Source organism: Salvelinus alpinus, chromosome 1 (assembly GCF_045679555.1).
Source record: "Salvelinus alpinus chromosome 1, SLU_Salpinus.1, whole genome shotgun sequence".
Taxonomy (NCBI): Eukaryota; Metazoa; Chordata; class Actinopteri; order Salmoniformes; family Salmonidae; genus Salvelinus; species Salvelinus alpinus.
In genome coordinates this window covers 96,729,984-96,757,874 of record NC_092086.1, presented here as the reverse complement: position 1 = coordinate 96,757,874, position 27,891 = coordinate 96,729,984, and the positions used below count along the sequence as shown (strand labels likewise).

Genomic DNA, 27,891 nt, shown 5'->3' with positions numbered 1-27,891 from the left:
GGAACATAATTATAATAATTTGCAGGCTGCAAATTGACCACAACTAAACACAAAAAGAGATTGTGTTTTAAAAGAACAATAATTTCATACATTGAGACACGATCACATATGTCTCTTTTTTTACTTGTGGGAACACTTGGGAAAAGATTTCCTGAATTAATCAAATGTTTTGCTGATTTTACAGTCTTTTTAAATGTTTTATTTATTTTTGACTAAAAACTTTGGGGGGCCCAAAAATTACTCATGGCCCGGTTTTGGCCAGCGGTCCGCCTGCTGCTGACCCCTGCTAAAGATGATACCTCCCTTTATAGTAAAGTGATTAACCAAAAAGTGACAGTACATTTCAATTCAGTTCACTGGGCTAACTAAATTATCATCAGTAGATAAGCATTATTGAATGTGCTTGTTGGGAGGAGTATTTCTGTCAATAGCTCATTGAGTGCCCAGTTCATCAAGAATAAAGCCCAGGGTTTTCATTCCTCTTATTCATGTGGATGGAATCGACTGCTGGCAGTAGACAGTATGTGCCATCGGCTATTAGCAGTCAAGTTGTCATTGATATTCACTGAGATAATTGCCATATAGGAACAAACCACTTTGCAGTCACATTCTGTCTATGCCAGATGATATCTATGAGATAACCATGTCGTCGATAGAGGACGCAACTTGATTGAACTTTGATATATACTGTATTCTATTCTACTGTATTTTTTATCAATGCCACTTCGACATTGCTCGATCTAATATTTATATATTTCTTAATTCCATTATTTTACTTTTAGATTTGTGTGTATTGTTGTGAATTGTTAGATACTACTGCACTGTTGGAGCTAGGAACACAAGCATTTCGCTACACCCGCAATAACATCTCCTAAATATGTGTATTTGACCAATACAATTTGATTTGATGTTCAGCCTACTCCATATGTTATAACGCGCACAGAGCAGTGTCATTAAATTAATTGCCTTGATTTGCAAATCAAATGCATAGCAATTTAAACACCAAATCCAAACAACATTTCTATGCGCAAATCTTCCCAAGATATATTGGCATAGCTTAATGTGGTTATGTGATTTGTATGTGGTTTCCACAGCGCTCTGTAGCTATGTCGACAGTTCAGATCTAGGACTTGTTTGCCCCTCTAATCTATCCCAAACTGACTTCAGATCAGCGCATAGGGGCAACCTCTAGCTAACACATTTTGAGATGGTTTGATGGAAGTCTGCGTATTCGCGTTTTGTAGCCCACTGCTACTGTAGCCTACCAATGTACAGTTAGTTCCACGAGGAAGGGGGCTGTAACTGTGCAGCTATTCACCTCGGTCTGAAACCACCACCACAGTCCACCACCGTTGTCTCACAACAGTCCCGCCTGTAGGTTACTGAACTGCGCGTATTCTTCCGGAGTGATATTTTCAAAATGATGGTCATTCAGACCATTTATATTCGATATTGTAGCCCATGGGCTTCGTTTTCGACGATTTTAGCTAGAAGGAGCATTGCATGAAATAGGCTCTGGGAGCCGGTCGGGGTGATGCTATGAGGCGAGCACATCGTCGCTCTTTGGTTAGTGTCTGGTGATGAGACACCTCCAAATGTTGTATGGAGAAGTAGGCGACCCATCGGGTGCGCTCTTGGTGAGAAAACATGAAGTCGTATCGTGAATGATTTCGTTGTCCATTAAAATATAACTTAAATCATTTCAACAGTTTATGTGCTCAGAACCGACTACAGTCGCACAATAAGCAAGGTAAAGAAGTCTATCTGACGAGTTTTGCGCTAATATACCGTGGACGGTTACTATGCCAGAATGGGTCTACTACGGTTTTTATTTTTCTATGGACTATTGCACACCCAAGTCAACGGTAAGTCCTGGAACCTTTAATTTGATTTGGTCACCACAATGAAGTTTGTAATAAAAACATAGCTTTTCCCTGTTTTTCGTTTTACATGTACACATCGTCTAAGTGTTGGTACCCCACCTAAAACATCGAACACCCCGCGCTTGATTAGAGCACCTGCAGTAGCAACTGTATTTTGCCTGACTTGTTCTGTTTATTCCTCATTTCAAAACGTTGCAAAAAGCAGGTGAAAAAGGGGTGCACACATGTGGTTTGTCTTTGCGCACTTAATGTGTCTCAACATGCAGGGGTCAATCCTTTCAACTTGGCTTTGTTGCACCAGACTATTTTATGAGCAATGGATTGTCAATGTGTTTTTTATCGATTGAATTCGTTGAAATTTTATTAACTATCATACAAATGAATAATGTATTGCAATTCGAAACATATGCTTATTTAAGGGTTCCTGATTAATTTCATTGTTAATTAATACATTTTCATAATATATGTAAGTCTATCATTAGGGAGGATTTGAAAGGTTTAATTGTGCCCTTGGCTGATAAATGAATGCACCATTTATTCTGTTTCAATTTAATGACATTCAGCACTGTATTGTGTCAATTACCCATAGGTGACTCACATATTTAATAGGCAGCAGCTTTCACTTTCATTGTCATATTTCTGTTGTTAATAATAAGTTGTCACCCCCTTCTTTATATTTCATAGACACCATTGATGTCCTAGTAAAGTTTCGCAGTCTTAAAGGAAAAATCCACTTAAAACTATATTTTGGTATTTTTTTCATTAGTCCACTGTTAATCCAGTCCCAAAATGTTTTGCATGTCAGCAGTCAAGTTTTTAAGATATTGGATTTTCAAGAAGCATAGTGCCACTTGCCACATCATCATGATGAGTCCTAAGTCTTGAAATTTGACTGCTGACATAGAAAACATTTTGGGACTGTGTCAACAGCGGACTGAAAAAAATAGCAAAATATAGTTTTGAATGGATTTTCCATTTAAGAATTTAGAGGGACATCAATAGTGTCTAAGAAATGTAAAGAAGGGGGAAAAAATGTGGAGTTGATGGATCTATACAGTTGGACCCCGAACATCAGAAGTTGTGTTAGACCCAGATGATTTGGGTTCTGAGATGCAGCTGGTGGAACTTAGATTCTTTGTCTGAAAAGTCCCCCAAAAATGTCATGGAGACTATTATGCTGAATTATCTTATAGTCCTGTGGCTTGTTTCAATCTGTTATATATGGACACTGTGTCCACTGGTCACAGGACATACTGTACGTACTGTCTGTCCCTTGAGCACCATCACTGGTGAGGACACAGCACTCATAACGGTTGAGCTCCCTGTCTTGGTCGATATGGGCTTTCCAGGCCAATGCCACTGTGTTGTCCCCCACTGGACATGCAGCTGTTTTTGATGACCATGTCCACATTGAAAGCATTGATTCTGTGAGAGAGGGGGTTGGTTCCATCCCTATGGCTGTTGACTACCATATACACAGTGGTGCCCCACTCCATTGCTTATATTCTACCACATTTACATTTTAGTCATTTAGCAGACTCTCTTATCCAGAGCGACTTACAGGAGCAAATATGGTTAAGTGCCTTGCTCAAGGGCACATCAACATATTTTTCACCAAGTCGGCTCGGGGATTTGAACCAGCGACCTTTCAGTTACTGGCCCAACACTCTTAACCACTTTTACAGGGCTTTCATTAAACTCCTGTACATCTACAATTGGGTAGCAGGTGTTATACTGTGTGCTAGTATTAGATTGTGTTTTAGTAGCAGTATCTCTCTCTCTCTGTCTTTCACTTTCTTTCACACACACTCACTCGCCTCTCTCTTCATCGATTTTTTGCTTTATAAGTTTGTCAAGTTGGCTTTGAGGTTGTTTTCTGCCTGTGCATGTGTGTTATTGTTGTGTATGAAAGAGGGTGACGGAGAGTTTTTGGCAAAAGGCCATTTGACTGTCTGTGGTTGATTAAATGGCAAGGTCTTGGCAGCGCTGTGTTATTGAAAGTAAGCTTGAGATTAAACAGACACATTATGAGACAACGCCATGTAACAGAGAAAGACACATTATCATCCTCTGCTGTGATGGGAGAGTCCAAGATGGTCAAAATCATTAGTCTATATTCAGTCAAATCCTGATAACTGCACATTGGGTGAAGTGCAAACTCTGTATGTGCACAGTGCAGTTCATCAATCAGCAATTCAAATACATTCATTGTACATACACTTTAAAAGTATAATTGTTATTCCACTGTAATTTCAAGGGACATTATAATTTGTCAATACAGCGTGTTGATAATATCAGTGGTAGGTGATGGTATCACTATAACTATTCTGCCTGACTGGGTTCCCTCAGTACACTTCCCTTTATGAATATTCCAGCCAACAGCTATGTTCAGTAGGAGAGGGATGTCAGCTGTAATGGATGTGACAGTTGATATGGTCAAAGTTAAAGTGCAGAGGGAGATGCTGTTTTCATATGTTTTTGTTTAGCCAGAGTACAGCTAAATCCCAGTCAAGCGTAGCCATGACATTTCTGCTGTCGCCTGGGCGTACAGTTTTACCTCAGAGAGAGCAAGATAAGGTAGAGAGTAATGAGTTTGGAAAGACCATAGCTGCTCTATCGGGAAACCTTATCTCAGAAAGTTCAGGTTGTCGGAAGACCTTTAAGACTAGTTTATTCAGGGGTAAAAACCACTGCTCATATGCAGGGCCGTAGTAGAGTAAGCCATGGGTGGCTGTAATGAGCATTAGTCTGTTTCAGTTTCTGTACTGCTCTCAGGACTTGGGTGAAACTGAGTGCATGAATTGCGTGGGCAGTTCCATGAACAGGCTCACTGAAGGGACTAATGAAATGAGAAGCTTTTTGGAGGGCGGAGATCTTTGGTTATGTATGAATTTATAACTGTGGTTGTAGTTGAATGGATCCAGCCAGCCCCCATTAGGGCCATTAAACACTAGGTGGGGGTGGGTGTGGGGAATGGAGTGAGAGTGAGAGTAAGTCAGACGGACAGGGAGTCGGCACACTTGAGTGGGCTGGGTATTGGTAATCATCTGAGAGTAGCGTTTTGGAGTGTGGCATGCAAGTGGCTGGCAGCTTCGCTCAGGTTAGCAATCCACCTGTTGGACTAGGTAGAGTCTGATGGATTTGAGAAGGTGGAAATATACTTATTTTGTGTATTTTTAGCAGATTTCCCATCAAAGAGAGCTGTGCAGACTTGAAAGAGCAACAGTTGCAGAAAACTAAAACCATTACTAAAACATATTACTGTCATGGCTCAGCTAGTCTCGTCATCCAACTGAACACTATAGCTGTCTCCCAGGTTCCCCTGTTTAGTGCTTACTCCCATCCTTACACAGAAAAACAGAGTAGTGTTTGTCATATCCCATTTGTCTTGCTATGAGTAATGATAGAATCATGTTGTGTTGTGATGCCTCGCTGCGTCACCGACACAGACAAGGGGAGAAGAGGAGGGTTGTGGTACTAGGTAGAGCTGGAGGCAGTGTGTGAGCAAGCGTTTGGTAATGACATCAAACACTTGCTGCTTCCTCTCCTTCCCACAGCATGGTTGGGTTGCTTTTCCTCCACTTCCAGCTGACACACGACATGAGGAATGTGTTCCTGTTGACTTGTTCACGGTGACATCAAACCCTGGGTGAGGGACAGAGAAACAGACTCCTCATTCACACTGAATGCAAAAGTCTGCATCTGTCAAGGAGGAACAGAAGACACACATGTTGATTATGCTTTTCTATATCCCTAATGGGCACACATGTGCCTATCTGAAGACACGCTTAGAAATAGAAACCGACATTCAAAATTTTTTTGCTACACACACTAACCAATAACAACCAACTCTCTCACCCACTCACCACCCAGCAGCATCTAAGAGGAACAGAGCACTTGACGGAATGCGTAAATAATAACTCTCTGGCTTCTGTCTGTCAGTGTGGATATTGCGGCTCGTTTTTGTGTGGTGCCATGGTGTGTGCTGCCTGTCAGGGCCTGGCACTCATTTATAGGCTTTCTCTCAGACTTTCTCCCTGTATATTTTACACATCAATCCGGACTTACCGATATTGTCAGTTGGTATTACTGAACATATCTTATGTTGGCATATGTGTAGCTAATCATTTCTCCAATCTTCTCCTCCCAGGATCTCGTCTGCGTCAGGATGACTCCCCTCCTCGGATCGTGGAGCACCCCTCTGACCTCATCGTGTCCAAGGGGGAGCCGGCCACCCTCAACTGCAAGGCGGAGGGGCGTCCCGCCCCCACGGTGGAGTGGTACAAGGACGGGGAGCGGGTGGAGACAGACCGGGACAACCCCCGTTCCCACCGCATGCTGCTGCCCAGCGGCTCCCTCTTCTTCCTGCGCATCGTCCACGGCCGACGCAGCAAGCCAGACGACGGCAGCTACGTGTGTGTGGCCCGTAACTACCTGGGGGAGGCAGTGAGCAGAAACGCATCGTTAGAGGTAGCATGTAAGTCCCACCCACAATTCTTTATGTTATGAATGAGTGCCATGAAATTGGAAAGATAGAGTGCCCCATTGGACGAGCTGTGTTGCCTATGTGTATGTGTTTTAATGATGCTGTTATTGTAAACTCGATGATATGACCATTAAAAGGATAGTAGTAGCACATATTTTGTGGATGGTAATATTGCAGTCATAAATTATAGTTATGAAGAAGTATAATTATAGAGAATAATTGCAGAGAATACTATTGTGTTGAATAAAGGCAGTGTGTGTGTGTGTGTGTGTGTGTGTGTGTGTGTGTGTGTGTGTGTGTGTGTGTGTGTGTGTGTGTGTGTGTGTGTTTATAGACCTATATAGTGGTCCCTATAGGTCTTAACGGTGTGACTGCAGCTTGATCTATTGATTGCCATTACTGGGGATCCTAAGAGGCTAAATGAAAAAAAAATCATGAAAAATGGATGAAGTCTCTAGATTGTTCTTTGATTTCTGTTTGACGTCGTGCACGCTCTCTGCCCCTCACTGGGAAGTTAATGGGGCCTCTGGGATGGGCGGGCTTGACGTTAAATGAGGTGTTACAGGACTATAGCTAAAAACTAGGACACAGAGGTCTGGACCTCATTTTTTAAATTAATACAAACATTTCTATATATATATATACAGTACCAATCAAAAGTTTGGACACACCTACTCATTCAAGGATTTGTCTTTATTTTGACTATTTTCTACATTGTAGAATAATAGTGAAGACATTAAAACTAGGAAATAACTCATATGGAATTATGTAGTAACCCAAAGTACCCACCCTTTGCCTTGATGACAGCCTTGCATTCTCTCAACCAGCTTCATGACGTAGTCACCTGGAATGCTTTTCCAACAGTCTTGAAGGAGTTCCCACATATGCTGAGCACTTGTTGGCTGTTTTTCCTTCACTCTGCAGTCCAACTCATCCCAAACCATCTCAATTGGGTTGAGGTCAGGTGATTGTGGAGGCCAGGTCATCTGATGCAGCACTACATCACTCTCTTTCTTTGTAAATTAGCCCTTACACAGCCTGTAGGTGTCTTGGGGCATTGTCCTGAAAAAATAAATGATAGTCCCACTAAGCGCAAACCAGACAGGATGGCGTATTGCTGCAGAATGCTGTAGTAGCCATGCTGGTAAGTGTGCCTTGAATTCTTAATAAATCACAGATAGTGTCACCAGCAAAGCACCACCACACCTCCTCCTCCATGCTTCACCACACATGCGGAGATCATCCGTTCACCTACTTGGCGTCTGACAAAGACACGGCGGTTGGAACCCGGTGTCCTTTAGTAGTTCTTTGCAGCAATTCAACCATGAAGGCATGATTCATGCAGTCTCCTCTGAACAGTTGATGTTGAGATGTGTCTGTTACTTGAACTCTCTGAGGTGCAATCTGAGGTGCAGTTAATTGCTGATTTATGAGGCTGGTAACTCTAATGAACTTATCTTCTGCATTAGAGGTAACTCTGGGTCTTCCTTTCCTGTGGCGGTCCTCTTGAGAGCCAGTTTCATCATAGCGTTTGATGGTTTTTGCGACTGCACTTGAAGAAACTTTCAAAGTTCTTCAAATGTTTTGAATTGACTGACCTTCATGTCTTCAAGTAATGATGGACTATCATTTCTCTTTGCTTATTTGAGCTGTTCTTGCCATAATATGGACTTAGGGCTAGGGCTGTCTGCTGTATACCACCCCTACCTTGTCAACTGATCGGCTCAAACTCATTAAGGAAAGCAATTCCACAAATTAACTTTTAACAAGGCACACCTGTTAATTGAAATACATTCCAGGTGACTACCTCATGAAGCTGGTTGAGAGAATGCCAAGAGTGTGCAAAGCTATCATCAAGGCAAAGGGTGATTTGTTTAACACTTTTTTGTTTACTACATGATTCCATTTGTGTTAATTCATAGTTTTGATAGTTTTGATGTCTTCAATTTTATTCTACGAAGTAGAAAATTGTAAAAATTAAGAAAGACCCTGGAATGAGTAAGTGTTTCCAAACTTTTGACTGGTAGTGTATATATATATTTTTAGGAACTCATTTGTGGTCTCCACTTAGTGTTGAGAGTTAGAATAGTGGAATACACAAGTTGCAATTTCGAAACGTTGGTTGTGGTCTTTTGAGCATTATGCAATAATGTTTAAGTCAGCCACCAGTGCTGGCCATAACCCTGTATAGGCCACCAAAGCACAGCCCCACTTTCTTTACTTAATTCTCTGAACTATTGTCTATTGTCCTTGAGAACTATGATAATATCATTGTGTTGGTCGATTTTAATATTCATTTTGACAAAGAGACTGCCTCCAAGGCCATTGAATTTATGAATCTTTTTAGCTCAATGGACTTTATCCAACATGTTACTGGGTTCACCCATAACCGCGGCCATACTCTCAACCTGATCATTACCAAGGGGCTTTCTATTGATGTATCCACTATTGTTGACACTGCTTTATCTGATCACCACTGTGTATTTTTACTACCGTGTTGCTCATAGCACAGGGTAATACTGAACGCATTATTAAAAAACATTACCTTACTTCTGAAGTTGCTACAGATTTTATTGAGTGTATGAACAGGAATGTGACCAAAATAGCTTTTTACCAACTGAGGAACATTGCCAAGTTGCGGTCGTTTCTTTCTCAGGCTGATACAGAGAGACTTATCCATGCTTTTATTACAAGCAGGCTTGACTACTGTAGTGCTCTTCTGTCTGGTCTACCTAAGAAAGCCATTGGTCAACTGCAAAACATACAGAATGCTGCAGCACGGATAATGACCAAGACCAGACGGAGAGCACACATTACACTGGTTTTGAATTCTCTGCACTGGCTGCCTGTGAGTTTAGAATACATTTTAAGATTATTCTATTGTTTTTTAAATCTATCTACGATTGTGCACCCCAATACATATCAGACATGCTTTTGAGTTATGTACCCAGTAGGTCCCTAATGTCCTCTAGCACACTGGCCTTTTAACTATCCCAAAGCCTAGGACCAAGAGGCATGGAGAGGCAGAACCTGAAGGAGGCTGTGGACATAATTAAACTGCGGACATATATTGTAAAACACACCTTTTTAGCTTTGCTTTTGCTTAGGGTGCTTTTTTGGTCTTTCTGTTTTTATTGTTATTCTTTTGTTTGTTTTGTTTGTTTTGTAGTAAATATTTCTGTTTTTATTTGCATTGTTTTTTATATTTTCTTTCCTGTGAAGCGCATTGCATTCATGTCTGAAATGTGCTATATAGATCATCAGAGCTTTCTAATGTATCTCAAAACATGCTTCCTTTTGATAAAATGTTTGACTATGTTTGAATATGTATTCATCTGTTATTAAATGCATGTATATGGGCTAATAGCAGTACGGACAAATTCAATGTTTATTCAAAATGTTTTTTTTTATTTTTTATACCTACAGGGGTCCTAAAATTCTAAGTCATATCACTTAATTATCCATGGTTTGACCATCTTAAAACAATTCCATATGTTAGCTTAGTAGTAGTCTCACGTTACCATACCTTCAAAATCACGTCACTGTCACGCCTCCCTTGGAGGTCTGGAGAATTTTGTATTGCAAAAACGGTTTGAATGGTCCGCTGGCTCCCAGTGGCAAGAATTTGATATGATGTTACATTTCAAGAAGCCTTCCCGCCACATGCTCGTTGGTGCTATGTGTTCTGTTCGTCACTGTTTTCAAACCAGGAAGGACACATTTTACTGAGAATTGTTCTGTATGCTAGTTAGCAACATAGCAGAAAATGGAGCAAAACCTGGAGGAATTTAAAATAATGTTTTGTCAGAAGTGTGCTCTACACACAAAATCGACATAGATCTACATACTGTATTTTGATGGGGTTTTAATCTGCAATTTCCCAGCCATCCTCACCATAGACTGTAAAAATAACCATCATGCACTGTTGCACCTACGACACTAATCTAGTGAGCACTATTGGAGCTCCGCACAATCAAGGCATTTTATTGGTTTGATGTATAGTGAGGCGTCACTGATTTAAACTGGGTGTCCACCCCTATTTAGCAATTTTTTTGCCATGAACTTCCCCAGGCTTACCCGTATTAAGGAAGCCTGGTTTTGGATGAGGCCAGCCTCGGGCCCTTAGACTCATGGGCAGGGCTCTCCAACCCTGTTCCTGGAGAGCTCCCCTTCTATAGGTTTTCACTCCAAACTCAGTTGTAACTAACCTGATTCAGCTTATCATCAAGCTAATTATTAGAATCAAGTGCGCTAGATTAGGGTTGGAGTGAGAAGCTACAGGATGGTAGCTGTCCAGGAACAGGGTTGGAGTGAGAAGCTACAGGATGGTAGCTGTCCAGGAACAGGGTTGGAGTGAGAAGCTACAGGATGGTAGCTGTCCAGGAACAGGGTTGGAGTGAGAAGCTACAGGATGGTAGCTGTCCAGGAACAGGGTTGGAGTGAGAAGCTACAGGATGGTAGCTGTCCAGGAACAGGGTTGGAGTGAGAAGCTACAGGATGGTAGCTGTCCAGGAACAGGGTTGGAGTGAGAAGCTACAGGATGGTAGCTGTCCAGGAACAGGGTTGGAGTGAGAAGCTACAGAATGGTAGCTGTCCAGGAACAGGGTTGGAGTGAGAAGCTACAGGATGGTAGCTGTCCAGGAACAAGGTTGGAGTGAGAAGCTACAGGATGGTAGCTGTCCAGGAACAGGGTTGGAGTGAGAAGCTACAGGATGGTAGCTGTCCAGGAACAGGGTTGGAGTGAGAATCTACAGGATGGTAGCTGTCCAGGAACAGGGTTGGAGTGAGAAGCTACAGGATGGTAGCTGTCCAGGAACAGGGTTGGAGTGAGAAGCTACAGGATGGTAGCTGTCCAGGTACAGGGTTGGAGTGAGAATCTACAGGATGGTAGCTGTCCAGGAACAGGGTTGGAGTGAGAAGCTACAAGATGGTAGCTGTCCAGGAACAGGGTTGGAGTGAGAAGCTACAGGATGGTAGCTGTCCAGGAACAGGGTTGGAGTGAGAAGCTACAGGATGGTAGCTGTCCAGGAACAGGGTTGGAGTGAGAATCTACAGGATGGTAGCTGTCCAGGAACAGGGTTGGAGTGAGAAGCTACAGGATGGTAGCTGTCCAGGAACAGGGTTGGAGTGAGAATCTACAGGATGGTAGCTGTCCAGGAACAGGGTTGGAGTGAGAAGCTACAGGATGGTAGCTGTCCAGGAACAGGGTTGGAGTGAGAATCTACAGGATGGTAGCTGTCCAGGAACAGGGTTGGAGTGAGAAGCTACAGGATGGTAGCTGTCCAGGAACAGGGTTGGAGTGAGAAGCTACAGGATGGTAGCTGTCCAGGAACAGGGTTGGAGTGAGAAGCTACAGGATGGTAGCTGTCCAGGAACAGGGTTGGAGTGAGAATCTACAGGATGGTAGCTGTCCAGGGACAGGGTTGGAGAGCCTTGCTCTAGGGGGATACAATACGCATTTCTTTGCTGCTGATAATCGTTGCAGAGGCAGAGGACATGTATGTGTAGCCCATGTACTGTATCTGATGTTGCCAGACAGCATCAGATACATGGGCTACATGTAGTAAAACAGAAGGGCACTGTTTCACTCGCTCTGATACTTTCTCCGGTGAGATAGTTTCAGCCACTTGCGATTGAAGGAACATTGGCGGGTGCACAGTACGCTGTTCGGATGCTGGAATTATTTTTGATGATCGATCGAAGGTAACCAAATTTTTGCTGTGATTTGTTTGACAATCAGATGGAAACATCATGACTGGTTGTGTTCATGGCACATTAAAAGTTCATACATTTTTACAGTTAAGTTACATCTTTACTATAAAATTCATTAAAAAAACACTGGTCTCATCCTGTGGCCTCCAAATCACTCATCTACAGTAAATGTGTAGCAGTCATGGCCAAATTATCGACTGGGAATGCAGGGCACATGCCCAGGGGCCCTAACTTCCAGGGGGCCCCCAATGATTTTGTTAGTCACTCTCGCTCTGATATCATATTAAAATGGCATAAGTCATGGCAAAAAAAGTAGAATTGCAGGAAATTAGCTGTAAAACTGCACACAAAATAAATCTGTAAAGAATACTTATTTGTTTACCTTTTGTTAATAAAATATTTTTTCTTCTAACAGATCCCTCTGTATGTATTAAATTATTTTTAATCCCGGTGCTGAGTTAATGTAAGTTAATGTGTAGCGGCTAATGATCGCTAATAGGCTATGTGTTTGTAGATCGACTGAGGTGAATGAACCTACAGCAGCCAATGTCATAATGGCTGGGGTCATTTTAGCTTTTAGTAAATGAGCTTCAACTTTCTTAAAAGGTATTGGATGGGGGGGGTGGGTTGAATATTCACTGGACTATTCACATCTCCAATATGTGCTAAACTGAACTGGTTCCTTGCCACTGCACAAACATTCTGCACACTCACAGCAGACAACTGAGAAACAATGGACAAAATGTGAATGGTCTGTGAATGTTAATGAGCTAAACACATACTGTAGCTACATAAATATCCACATTCGTTCCCATACTACACTGGTGGTTTGCAGTGTGTTAAGGGAAAGTATGACCTGATGACGTTGTGTACACTTTCCTCCCTGGGGTGAGAGGAGAGGTGAGGTTTCCTGCCTTAAATCTGTCATCAGACATCTGCCTTGCTGTCTGTCGGTGCCCTGGGGTCAGTGATGAAGCATTGTTAGTATGGTTGGTATGGTTATGACACATGCTGATCTTTACACGGGTGGAACTGTGTTTGGTGTGAGCCAGCATGTGAGACTGAAGGAGCACCCGGGAGGACACCCCTCTCACTCAAACCCAACAGCTGCTGGATGAAGACAAAACCTAAAAACTCTGTGTGTCTTTGTGCATCCCATCCCCTCGCTCCCCGCTTTCTCCTTCCTAACTCTTTTCCCCTATCACATGGGGGATCCTAATAAATATTAATTCGCTCCGTTTTCCGCTTCTATCCTTTATCCCTACATACTCTTCTCCTCCTCCTCCTGCTATTTCCTCTGCCTGGTTTGTAATCAATATTGCCCTGCTGTCCAGTGAAAGGATTATGGGTGAAGAGCCGCAGGATATCTGAGACACACACATCAGTTCTCCAGCTAGACAGCTGTGAGTGTGAGAGTGTGTGGTGGGAGGGAAGAGTGTGTGAGTAGGAGGGAGATGTGCAATCTGGCAGTACACATCTGGGTTGTCGGTTGCCAGTGTAACAGTTTTAACTTTAGACCGTCCCCTCGCCCCGACCTGGGCGCGAACCAGGGACCCTCTGCACACATCAACAACAGTCACCCACGAAGCATCGTTACCCATCGCTCCACAAAAGCCACGGCCCTTGCAGAGCAAGGGGAACCACTACTTCAAGGTCTCAAAGCGAGTGACGTCACCGTTTGAAAGGCTATTAGCGCGCACCACCGCTAACTAGCTAGCCATTTCACATCAGTTACACCAGGAGAACGCTACCTGCCCGAATGCATAGTGCCAATTGATAAAGTTTGGTAGAGGAGAAACAATGGTCTGGGGCTGTTTTTCATGGTTTGGGCTAGGCCCCTTAGTTCCAGTGAAGGGAAATCTTAAACGCTACAGCATATAATGACATTCTGGACGATTCTGTGCTTCCAACTTTGTGGCAACAGTTTGGGAAAGGCCCTTTCCTGTTTGAGCATGACAATGCCCCCTGCGCACAAAGCGAGGTCCATACAGAAATGTTTTGTTGAGATCAGTGTGGAAGAACCTGACTGGCCTGCACAGAGCCCTGACCTCAACCCCATCCAACATCTTTGGGATGAATTGGAACGCCGACTGCGAGCCAGGGCTAATTGCCCAACATCAGTGCCCAACCTCACTATTACTCTTGTGGCTGAATGGAAGCAAATCCCTGCAGTAATATCTAGTAGAAAGCCGACCCAGAAGTGTGGAGGCTGTTATAGCAGCAAAGAATGGACCAACTCCATATTAATGCCCATGATTTTTTTATGAGATGTTCGACGAGCAGGTGTCCACATACTTCCGATTATGTAGTGTATTTTAAATTATGCTGGGTTAGTGCGTGGTAAGATAACAGGATAGCTATGGGATTTCATCTAACTGTGTTAGAGACAGCAAAAGCGGAGGACTTCACCTTGGCCTGGCCTTTTCAAAATTCTGGCTCTTGTTCTGATATTGTTTTTGACACCCCCTTTCAAGCCCCTGAACCTTAGCCCTGACCTTAACCCCACCCTCTTTTAAAAATGCAGATACATTAGTCCCATTAGACCTCAATGTTAGCCTTCGTTCTGGTTTTTAAAAATCCACCCAGATACCTTCCTGACTTGCTCATAGTGAGAAAGCTCAAATTTAGATGCTAATCAGATAGTTATCTCGATGACGACTGCCTCCATGTCTTAACACAGGAAATGATAGCAGGTGCTGAGTGGGAATGTTGTCTTTGGGTGTGAAACAGACTAATGAGGAGATGTCTCCCACTCAATGGCTGTCTCTAAGCCATCTTTTTGGGGGCTCTCACGCATAAAATTGTTAGTTAATGTGAATATAGATTACATTTTATTTAGACTTTTTGAGTAGTTGACTAAAGAGCAGAATTACGATGAAGTGTTAATTCCTGGGAGGCCTAAGAAACAGCTTTAGTAACATTGTGCCTTCGAGGGCAGGTGGATCAGGTCTGAGGAGCACACAGTGTGTTTCTGACACTGTGACAAAGTGTGTTTCCGACGCTGTTACACAGTGCGGGCACAGTGTCGGCAGGCTTCTGCTGTTTTGTCAGCATAGCCAGGGATTATTTTAATAACAATCATCACTTGCTGTCAATGTCAGCAACACCCAGCCAGCCGTCCTCCCACCTCCCAGCCGCCCCACTGACCTCTCCAACACTGCAGCTGAACGCTATTTCAGTTATAGCATTATAGCACCCACAAACACCCCTCTGACCCCCCCGACCCCCTGCAGACGGCTTTAATGGGAATGACTGGCTGCTGATGGGGTTAGGAGTAGCTATAATGACTGACAGAATCACATTAATGATGATGTGTTGCGAGAGGAGGGGTGAGGTGCGGTGGGGTGGGGTGGGGGAGCCGAGGGCGAATGCGAGGGTGTTGATTTGTATAAATAATTCACAAACAACCCCCCCCCACCCACTCACCACCTCACCTCTCTGTCTGTACACCCCTCTGGCTTTTAGAAGAGTAGCCAGACAGACAGACAATCGTCAGTCAATAAGTCCTCATCGTCAGAGACAGACAGACTAACAGACGGTTAGGATAAACGCCTGGAGTAGTCAGATGTTTTGGCTTGCACACAATGTACAGTATTGCATATTGTGATGGTGTGTGTGGACTTAGTGGTCAGTGAGGATGTGGTTGATATGGCAGACATTGCGGTGTTTGAAGTCACTGATCATGTAGTGCTGTATTAGATTGTGGTGAGATGGTGCTGAGTTAGTGGTTTGTTCAATATTTTTTCAACACATTTGTGATAAGTGTCATTGTGAGATTATGATTGTGGTTAGACCGTGGTAGAGCTGCTGAGTGGAATGTATGAATGGGTATTTGGCACCCAGCCAGCTCTCATTAATCATAGGTCCCGCTTTCTCACACTGACAGCTCCCAACCTGCTGCCTTCCAGCCTTCCCAGCCCCATGCCATGCCTCCCTGAGTGTCCTGGGAAGGTGTGTGGACAGGGTGGCTTGAGCGTGGAGAAAGGCTGCCGACAGTCAACAGACACCCCTCTCATGTACTAATCCTCCTCCACCTCCCAATTGTCAAGCCTGTGTAAAGCCTGTGTTGAGAAACGAGATCATAGGTGAGTGAACTTGTCTGGGCCACCATGCACTTTCTGACAGTTTCAAATGTCATGGGACCTAGATGTCCATGGCAATGTTGTCATTATGTGGGCTAGCCACCCACTAAAGAGCTAGGGTATAAAACCACTTAGCACAGTATACTAGACTAGAAAGAAGTGAGTTTAGGTATCTTAAGATATGAGGTGTATAGTGTATCTTCTTTTCATTATGGTGTACTATATCTTTGACATGAGAAGCAACATCTCCAGCACAGTACAAAAGAAAAGATAGTGATGCGTAAGAGTAAGTTTACTTTGCATAAAGCTCCTAAGAGAGGAAGAGGTGTGTGAGTAGGAGATGGTAGAACTCTAGTTTAAGGGGACCATCCTCCTCAGGGAATTTCATGAAAAAATGTAAGTAGTGAAAGATTTTAAAATGTATCCTTTTTTAGATACACTGAAAATATAAATGCAACATGTAAAGTGATGGTCGCATGTTTCATGATCTGAAATAAAAGATCCCAGAAGTGTTCCAGAAGCACAAAAAGCGTATTCCTCTCAAATGTTGTGCACACATTTGTTTACATCTCTGTTAGTGAGCACTAATCCTTTGCCAAGATAATCCATCCACCTGACGGGTGTGGCCTATCAAGAAGCTGATTAACCCTCCCGATGCCCGCGCCCCCGCTGAAAATTAATTAGCATCATACAAAAATACCCATAAGAATCTGTCAGTTTAAGGTAGAGATATCTGGAGAAAGGTGACAGAACTAGAGAAAGGTGTCAGACCATGAGACATCCTCAAAATCGGTCTTCTCACATAACCGTCTGTAGCATCCGAACAGTTTGGCCTACAAAGTAGTATGACCCCTCTATGGAAAGATGGGACTCTCACGAACAGGATGGGGTTCTACGTTTTTCTACGACCCACACAATCGTCTTGGGACTCGTCTGAAGTCGGTACTGCCAACTTCTGTTTGTAGCGTCTGAACAGTTTTTGCTACACACTAATATGACACCTCTGTGTAAAGGTGAGACTCTCACGAACATGTACATGTTTTGCTCTAGGGCGCCCACAGGCCTCACAAGACTCGTCTGAAGGCCTCACAAGACCCGTTAACAGTCAGAAAAATACAGTACCAGTCAAAAGTTTGGATACACCTACTCATTCAAGGGTTTTTCTTTATTTGATGATTATTTTTTATATTGTAGAATAATAGTGAACACCTAAAAACTAATAGTAACCAAAAAAAGTGTTAAACAAATTAAAATATATTTTATATTTGAGATTCTTCAAAGTAGCCGCCCTTTGCCTTGATGACAGCTTTGATGACAGCTCACACTCTTGGCATTCTCTCAACCAGATTCACCTGGAATGCTTTTCCAACAGTCTTGAAGGAGTTCCCACATATGCTGAGCACTTGTTGGCTGCTTTTCCTTCACTTTGCAGTCCAACTCATCCCAAACCATCTCAATTGGGTTGGTCGGGTGATTGTTGAGGCCAGGTCATCTTATGCAACACTCCATCACTCTGCTTCTTGGTCAAATAGCCCTTACACAGCCTGGAGGTGTGTTGGGTAATTGTCCTGTTGAAAAACAAATGATAGTCCCACTAAGCGCAAACCAGATGGGATGGCGTATCGCTGCAGAATTCTGTGGTAGCCATGCTGTTAAGTGGGCATTGAACTCTAAATAAATTACGGAGAGTGTCACCACTAAAGCACCCTCACACCATGACACCTCCTCCATGTTTCACAGTGGGAACCACACATGCAGAGATAATCTGTTCACCTAGTCTCACAAAGACATGGTGGTTGGAACCAGAAATCTCACATTTGGACTCATCCAACCAAAGGATAGATTTACACCGGTCTAATGTCCATTGCTCGTGTTTCTTGGCCCAAGCAAGTCTCTTCTCATTGGTGTCCTTTAGTAGTGGTTTCTTTTCAGCAATTAGACCATGAAGGTCTGATTCACACAGTCTCCTCTGAACAGTTGATGTTGTGTCTGTTACTTGAACTATGTGAAGCATTTATTTGGGCTGCAATTTCTGAGGCTGGTAACTCTAATGACCTTATCCTCAGCAGCAGAGGTAACTCTGGGTATTCCTTTCCTGTGGTGGTCGTCATGAGAGCCAGTTTCATCATAGTGCTTGATGGTTTTTGAAACTGCACGAAGAAACTCAAGTTCTTGAAATTTTAAGGATTGACTGACCTTCGTGTCTTCTAGTAATGATGGACTGTAATTTCTCTTTGCTTATTTGAGCTGTTCTTGCCATAATATGGACTTGGTCTTTTACCAAATAGGACTATCTTTTTGTTACAAATTTTTGTTGTTGTTTTTTTTGGTTACTACATGATTCCATATGTGTTATTTCATAGTTTTTATGTCATCACTATTATTCCACAATGTATAAAATAGTAAAGATAAAGAAAAACCCTAGATTGAGTAGATGTGTCCAAACCTTTGACTGGTACTCTGTATGCAGAAACTATTTATTGACAAAAATAAAATGATTGCATGTATTTAACATACATGTAAAAAAAAACGATCATTGGACTCACGTGGACTCAATTACTTGTGTCATTACCTTCCCTATATCTGTCTGTTCCCAAGCTCTGTTCCCTGCTTCGGGATTAATTCTTTCATGTCCGTGTTACCCGTGTTTCCGGCGCTGTTCCTGTCTTGTTTCCTTGTCTGTTCCCGAATAAATGTCTAACTCCCCATATCTGCTTCTCCTGGCCGGCGTTGGGCCTTACAACTAACCAGATAGCCACAGCTAAACTCAGCAAAAAAAGAAACGTCCTCTCACTGTAAACTGCGTTTATTTTCAGCAAACTTAACATGTGTAAATATTTGTATGAACATAACAAGATTCAACAACTGAGACATAAACTGAACAAGTTCCACAGACATGTGACTAACAGAAAAAGAATAATGCGTTCCTGAACAAAGGCCCTCACCCTCCGATCCAACAGGTCCCAGACGTGCTAAATGGGATTGCGATCCGGGCTCTTCACTGGCCATGGCAGAACACTGACATTCCTGTCTTGCAGGAAATCACGCACAGAACGAGCAGTATGGCTGGTGGCATTGTCATGCTGGAGGGTCATGTCAGGATGAGCCTGCAGGAAGGGTACCACATGAGGGAGGAGGATATTTTCCCTGTAACAAGATAGAGATTGCTTGCAATGACAACACGCTCAGTCCGATGATGCTGTGACACACCGCCCCAGACCATGACGTACCCTCCACCTCCAAATCGATCCTGCTCCAGTGTACAGGCCTCGGTGTAATGCTCATTCATTCGACGATAAGCGCGAATCCGACCATCACCCCTGGTGAGACAAAACCGCGAATCGTCAGTGAAGAGCACTTTTTGCCAGTCCTGTCTGGTCCAGCGACGGTGGGTTGGTGCCCATAGGCAACGTTGTTGCCGGTGATGTCTGGTTAACAACAGGCCTACAAGCCCTAGGTCCAGCCTCTCTCACCCTGTTGCAGACAATCTGAGCACCGATGGAGGGATTGTGCATTCCTGGTGTAACTCGGGCAGTTGTTGTTGCCATCATGTACCTGTCCCGTAGGTGTGATGTTCGGATGTACCGATCCTGTGCAGGTGTTGCTACACGTGGTCTGCCACTGCGAGGACGATCAGCTGTCCATCATGTCTCCCTGTAGCGCTGTCTTAGGCGTCTCACAGTACTGGCATTGCAATTTATTTCCCTGGCCACATCTGCAGTCCTCATGCCTCCTTGCAGCATGCCTAAGGCACGTTCACGCAGATGAGCAGGGACCCTGGGCATCTTTCTTTTGGTGTTTTTCAGAGTCAGTAGAAAGGCCTCTTTAGTGTCCTGAGTTTTCATATTTGGATTTTTACGAATTATCTTTGAAAGACAGGGTCCTGAAAAAGGTACGTTTCTTTTTTTGCTGAGTTTAGATAACCAAATAGCAAGATTACAAAGAAACAATTTAATTCACTCTCCATAATCCTATACTGCCAGTGTCAGCCCATAGCCAAATGTTTAGCCAGCTAGCGAATTCGCTAGCTAGCACAACATGGCTAGCTAAGGACACTGCACTAACTCAGCAGCTGTTCCCTTTAAACTAGCTAATCCACTGTGATTTAATTATTATGTCAATACTAACTACAGTGGTTAACTTGGAGGAAGTGTTTAGTGTTGTGTGCATTGCCTCTGTACACCTTGCTAGCTACCATCCCAAAGCCTACATTGCATATGAAGTGTGACTGGCTAATTCATGGATGGATGTATTTTTTTTAACTAGGGAAGTCAGTTAAGATCAAATTCTTATTTACAATGACGGCCTACCCTGGTCCCATTGTGCACCACCCTATTGGACTCCCAATCACGGCCGGATGTGATGCAGCCTGGATTTGAACCAGGTACTCTTGCACAGAGATGCAGTGCCTTAAACTGCTGCGCCACTTGGGATTCCCACTGCTCTCTGATTGGCTCAAAGGCAAGTTGTTGATAAGTATCTATCAGCAGTGAGATTCTCGATGTGTTTCATGCTTAAGAGTGTCTGCTAAATGACAAAAATATAAATGATGAATTAGTGTTAATGGGATGGGTAGGCTCTATTCTGTACAGTCAACACATTGAGATTAGAATATCTGTGAAGCAACAATCAAGCATTAATCTGTGTAAGTGATTGTAAGATTGTGTGTTCTGTGTGGGTGTACTTGTTTGGTGGAACAGAGGCAGAGGTGGCTAGGGCACGTCGCTGGAACTAATTTCTCCATATTTATCTTGGCCAGAGAGAATGAGCTAAGGGGCTAGCATCTGGTGCTAACTGGACCATGCTAACTCCTTAGATGTGCATTACTTGTTCAAGTAAGTTGGCTAAAGCCTAGCATCTGGTGTTAGTTGGACCGTGCAAACCCCTTTATCAGCTCTGCTGCACTTTCTTACAGTTGGTTAGCATAAGGCTGGCTGCGTCTGGTGTGAACTAGCATGCTAACTTGCCGTGTTGTGTATTGTCTTTGTCCACTCCTTTAACATCACTAAATGGGCTGTAGTTTACACTATAAATCACCCACTCTATGATTTGGAATAAGTGTCAGTGGTAGTTCATCATCTACATAAAAGGAAATAAGCAAAAAAAGACTATGAAGAAAAGGAAGCCATGTTTTTATTCCCTGTTTCCCTTTCCTCTCCTATCTTAAAGTATCTCTACCCTGTGAGAATGTGAACCTTTCTCCACCCTCCCACCCTCTCACAGAAAATGTAGGATACAGTATATCAGTTAGTGACATGAGCATGGTGTTGATCAATCAATTAATCACATTTATTTATAAAGCCCTTTTTACATCAGCAGATGTCACAAAGTGCTATACAGAAACCCGAACAGCAAGCAATGCAGATGTAGAAGCACAGTGGCTAGGAAAAACTCCCTAGAAAGGCAAGAACCTAGGAAGAAACCTAGAGAGGAACCTGTTTCTGAGGTGGGGCCAGTCCTCTTCTGGCTGTACCGGGTGGAGATTGTAAGAGTACATGGCCATTAAGGCCAGATTGTTCTTCAAGATGTTCAAACGTTCATAGATGACCAGCAGGGTCAAATAATAATCACAGTGGTTGTAGAGGGTGCAACAGGACAGTACCTCAGGAGTAAATATCAATTGGCTTTTCATAGCCGAGCATACTGTAGCTGCTGTTCGGAGCAAATTGCGACTGCGTTCTCTGAGAAGGCCTGATTAATGACGTGAGGCTGACTGCACCGCTGCCTTAGTGCCTCAGCCATATATCACTTGACTAACGTTCTTAGAGGAGCATCCCTATGCCACTCTCCCTCTGTGAGTCCTGCAGTAGTGCAGTGCTGCCGTCACTGTAACCCTTGGTCTGTAATATAAAAGAGCAGTCCAGTTGGGTGACTAACCCAGGGCAGACTATGACTGTAGTCCCTCTTCAATCTCTATTACTTAGTAGTATGTATTATTCAGTTAGCTATTGACATTACATGTATCTAGGTGAAAACATAATCATATTACAGAGAGAACAGGATATCTTTAATCAAGCAGCTATAGGCATCCAAAGAGGAGGCAAGGTACCGGTATAAAATCCAGATGAGGAGACATGGTGGGAGTGCTGGTCATAAAGGCCACCTCTTGTTGACTTGGTGTGTTTAAAGAGACTGAGAGTCAGACATGTGTTGGTCTGCAAAGTCAATCAGAGCTTCATTAAAGGCTTAAATGAGTTTGTATGGATTTAATAGGTAACCTGCCCACCTGGGCTGTATTGAGCCGATTCAACAGGGCCCTTGGCCCTCGGCTCTGATCCACAGGGAAATTAAAGGCTTTGCAAAGAGGCAAAGTTAATAGCTGGGGTTAATAGTTTCTATTTGGTCTTAGTCCAGACTGGTGATTAGTTAATCAAAGACATGGTCATCTATTGTGACACTATGCACAACATGCACAAACACAAACACATGTAGAACCGTTTATGTACTCTGTTATGTACTGTACAGCTGTTTTGTCCATGTGTGTATTTGTGTCTACACATTAATATGTTTTGTCCTTGTGATTATATACACGGTGCATTCGGAAGTATTCAGACCCCTTGACTTTTTCCACATTTTGTTACGTTACAGCCTTATTCCAAAATTGATTAAATTGTTTCAATCTACAAACAATACCCCATAATGACAAAGCAAAAAACAAATGAAATATAACATTTACATAAGTATTCAGACACTTTACTCAGTACTTTGTTGAAGCACCTTTGGCAGCAATTACAGCCTAGAATCTTTGTGGGTATGATGCTACAAGCTTGGCACACCTGTATTTGGGGAGTTTCTCCCATTCTTCTCTGCAGATCTTCTCAAGCTCTGTCAGGTTGGATGGGGAGCATCGCTGCACAGCTATTTTCATGTCACTCCAGAGATGTTCAATCGTGTTCAAGTCCGGGCTATGGCTGGGCCACTCAAGGACATTCAGAGACTTGTCACGAAGCCACTCCTGCATTGTCTTGGCTGTGTGCTTGGGTCTTGGTTCACTCCAGACCTGACTGCCCTCGACCAGCACAAAAACATCCTGTGGTGTACTGCACTAGCTTCGAATAGTCCCAACCATATGCAACTTTTCAGGGAAGTCAGGAACCAATACACACAGAAAGTTAGAAAAAGCTAGCCTTTGCTCTCCTAATAGAAATTTGCATCCTGCAGCTCTAACTCCAAAAAGTTCTGGGACACTGTAAAGTCCATGGAAAATAAGAGCATCTCCTCCCAGCTGCCCACTGCACTGAGTCTAAGAAACACTCTCACCACCGATAAATCCACGATAATCGAGAATTTCAATAAGCATTTCTCTACGGCTGGCCATGCTTTCCTCCTGGCTACCCCAACCTCGGCCAACAGCTCCGCACCCCCTGCAGCTACTTGCCGAAGCCTCCCCAGCTTCTCCTTCACCCAAATACAGACAGCAGATGTTCTGAAAGAGCTGCAAAACCTGGACCCGTACAAATCAGCTGGGCTAGACAATCTCTAAAATTATCCGCCGCAATTGTTGCAACCCCTATTACTAGTCTGTTCAACCTCTCTTTCGTATCGTCCGAGATTCCTAAAGAGTGGAAAGCTGCCACGGTCATCTCCCTCTTCAAAGGGGGTGACACTGTAGACCCAAACTGTTACAGACCTATATCCATCCTGCCCTGCCTTTCCAAAGTCTTCGAAAGCCAAGTTAACAAACAGTTCACTGACCATTTCGAATCCCACCGTACCTTCTCCGCTGTGCAATCCGGTTTCCGAGCTGGTCAAGGGTGCACCTCAGCCACACTCAAGGTACTAAACAATATCAAAACCGCCATCGATAAAAGACAGTACTGTGCAGCCGTCTTAATCGACCTGGCCAAAGCTTTCGACTCTGTCAATCATCGTATTCTTATCGGCAGACTCAACAGCCTTAGTTTCTGAAATGACTGCCTCGCCTGGTTCACCAACTACTTCTCAGATATAGTTCAGTGTGTAAAATTTTGAGGGCCTGTTGTCCAGACCTCTGGCAGTCTCTCTGTATATATCAATGATGTCGCTCTTGCTGCGGGTGATTCCTTGATCCACCTCTATGCAGACGACACCATTCTGTATACATCTGGCCCTTCTTTGGACACTGTGTTAGCAAACCTCCAAACAAGCTTCAATGCCATACAACACTCCTTCCGTGGCCTCCAACTGCTTTTAAACGCTAGTAAAACTAAATGCATGCTCTTCAACCGATCGCTGCCCGCACCCACCCGCCCGACTAGCATCACTACTCTGGACGGTTCTGACAACTACAAATGCCTCGGTGTCTGGCTAGACTGTAAACTCTCCTTCCAGACTCATATTATGCATCTCCAATCCAAAATTAAATCTTGAATCGGCTTCCTATTTCGCAACAAAGCCTCTTTCACTCACGCTGCCAAACTACCCTCATAAAACTGACTATCCTACCGATCCTCGACTTCGGCGATGTCATTTACAAAATAGCCTCCAACAATCTACTCAGCAAACAGGATGCAGTCTATCACAGTGCCATCCGTTTTGTCACCAAAGCCTCATATATCACCCACCACTGCGACCTGTATGCTCTCGTCGGCTGGCCCTCGCTACATATTCGTCGCCAGACCCACTGGCTCCAGGTCATCTATAAGTCTTTGCTAGGTAAAGCTCTGCCTTATCTCAGCTCACTGGTCACCATAACAACACTCACCCATAGCACACGCTCCAGCAGGTATATCTCACTGTTCATCCCCAAAGCCAACACCTCCTTTGGCTGCCTTTCCTTACAGTTCTCAGCTTCCAACGACTGGAACAAATGTCAAAAATTGCTGAAGTAATATCTCCCTCACTATCTTTAAGCATCAGCTATCTGAGAAGCTCACAGATCGCTGCAGCTGTACACAGCCCATCTGTAAATAGCCCATCCAACTACCTACCTCATCCCCATATTGTTTTTATTTACTTTTTTTTGCTCTTTTGCACACCAGTATTTCTACTTGCACATCATAATCTGCACATCTATCATTCCAGTGTTAATTTGCTAAATTGTAATTACTTCGCTACTATGGCCTATTTATTGCCTTACCTCCTTACTCCATTTGCACACACTGCATATAGATTTTTCTATTGTTATTGACTGTACTTTTGTTTATCCCATGTGTAACTCTGTGTTGTTGTTTTTTGTCGCACTGCTTTGCTTTATCTTGGCCAGGTCGCAGTTGTAAATGAGAACTTGTTCTCAACTGGCCTACCTGGTTAAATAAAGGTTAAATAAAAAAAGTTTACGCAACGCTAGGCATTCCTTTCAAGGAGTTCAATCTTGGTTTCATTAGACCAGAGAATGTTGTTTCTCATGGTCCGAGAGTCCTTTAAGTGCCTTCTGGCAAGCTCCAAGCGGGCTGTCATGTCTCTTTTACTGAGTAGTGGCTTTCATCTGGCCACTCTACAATAAAGGCCTGATTGGTGGAGTGCTGCAGAGATACATGTCCTTCTGTAATGTTCTCCCATCTCCATAGAGGAACTCTGGAGCTCTTTCAGAGTGACCACAGTGTTCTTGGACACCTCCCTAACCAAGGCCCTTCTCCCCCTATGGACAATTCCTTTGACCTCAGGGCTTGGTTTTTGCTCTGACATGCACTGTCAACTGTTCGACCTTACAGTATATAGACATGTTTGTGCCTTTCCAAATCATGTCCAATCAATTGACATTATGGACTCCAATCAAGTTGTACAAACATCTCAAGGATGATCAACCAGGTGAAGCATACTATTACTGTACTTTAGTAGTATGCTTCACCTGGTGAAGCTGGTTGATACAATGTCAAGAGTGTGCAAAGCTGTCATCAAGGCAAAGGGCCGGCTATTTTGAAGAATCTCAAATATAAAATATATATTTGGATTTGTTTAACACTTTTTTGTTTACTACATGATTCCATATGTGTTATTTCATAGTGTTGATGTCTTCACTATTATTCTACAATGTAGAAAATAGTAAAATAAAATAAAAACCTTGAATGAGTAGGTGTGTCCAAACTTTTGACTGGTACCATATATACATATATTGTATTTATTTATTTATTTACAATATCATGAAAACACAATGTCAAACTGGACGGAGACTTTCAGGATCCATGTAAGACCATCACAAACAAACATGTCCTTTCATGACATAATGCCCTTAATGTACAGTGCTTTGGAAAAGTATTCATCCCCTTGGCGTTTTTCCTATTTTCTTGCATGACAACCTGTAATTTAAATAGATTTTATTTGGATTTAATGTAATGGACATACACAAAATAGTCCAAATTGTGTAAGTGAAATGAAAAGATAACTTGTTTCAAAAAATGCAAAAAAAAATTAAACGGAAAAGTGGTGCGTGCGTATGTATTCAACCTTTGCAATGAAGCCCCTAAATACGATCTGGTGCAACCAATTACTTTCAGAAGTCAAATAATTTGTTAAATAAAGTCCACATGATCTGTCACATGATCTCAGTATATATTAGAGGTCGACCGATTATGATTTTTCAACGCCGATACCGATACCGATTATTGGAGGACCAAAAAAAGCCGATACCGGTCAATCAGCCGATTTTTATATATATATTTGTAATAATGACAATTACAACAATACTGAATGAACACTGATTTTAACTAAATATAATACATCAATACAATCAACTGAGTCTCAATTAAATAATGCAAAAACAAGATTTTGGAAAATAAATTTAAAGTGCAATATGTGCCTTGTAAAAAGCTAACGTTTAAGTTCCTTGCTCAGAACATATGAAAGCTGGTGGTTCCTTTTAACATGAGTCTTCAATATTCCCAGGTAAGAAGTTTTAGGTTGTAGTTATTATAGGACTATTTCTCTCTTGTACCATTGTATTTCATATACCTATGACTATTGGATGTTCTAATAGGTATTATAGTATTGCCAGCCTAATCTCGGGAGTTGATATGCTTGAAGTCATAAACAGTGCAATGCTTGAAGCACAGCGAAGAGCTGCTGGCAAATGCAGGAAAGTGCTGTTTGAATGAATGCTTACGAGCCTGCTGCTGCCTACCACCGCTCAGTCAGACTGCTCTATCAAATCATAGACTTAATTATAATATAATAACACAAAGAAATAGAAGCCTTAGGTCATTAGTATGGTCAAATCCGGAAACTATCATTTCGAAAACAAAGCGTTTATTCTTTCAGTGAAATACGGAACCGTTCCGTATTTTATCTAACGGGTGGCATCCCTAAGTCTAAATATTGCTGTTACATTGCACAACCTTCAATGTTATGTCATAATTATGTACAATTCTGGCAAATTAATTATGGTCTTTGTTGGGAAGAAATGGTCTTCACACAGTTTGCAACGAGCCAGGCGGCCCAAACTGCTGCATATACCCTGACTCTGCACAGAACGCAAGAGAAGTGACACAATTTCCCTAGTTAAAATAAATTCATGTTGGCAGGCAATATTAACTAAATATGCAGGTTTAAAAATATATACTTATGTATTGATTTTAAGAAAGGCATTGATGTTTATGGTTAGGTACACATTGGTGCAACAACAGTGCTTTTTTCGCGAATGCGCTTGTTAAATCACCCGTTTGGCGAAGTAGGCTGTGATTCAATGATAAATTAACAGGCACCGCATTGATTATATGCAACGCAGGACAAGCTAGTTAAAGTAGTAATATCATCAACCATGTGTAGTTAACTAGTGATTATGTTAAGATTGATTGATTGTTTTTTATAAGAT

General features: G+C 42.8%; 1 protein-coding gene across 5 annotated transcripts in view; it reads left to right on the top strand.

Annotated features, from left to right (window-relative positions):
* The window catches only part of LOC139535494 (roundabout homolog 2-like), a 270,018-nt gene that overhangs the window by 84,474 nt on the left and 157,653 nt on the right, over positions 1 to 27,891 (top strand). For 3 of the 5 annotated variants that reach the window (XM_071334954.1, XM_071334937.1, XM_071334946.1), the window contains exon 2: positions 6,034 to 6,360. In XM_071334954.1, the coding sequence (XP_071191055.1) occupies positions 6,034 to 6,360 (327 nt within the window). Of the gene's footprint in view, positions 1 to 1,216; positions 1,866 to 6,033; positions 6,361 to 27,891 lie in introns of those variants that run through there. The other 2 variants (XM_071334963.1, XM_071334973.1) reach the window with 2 other exon arrangements.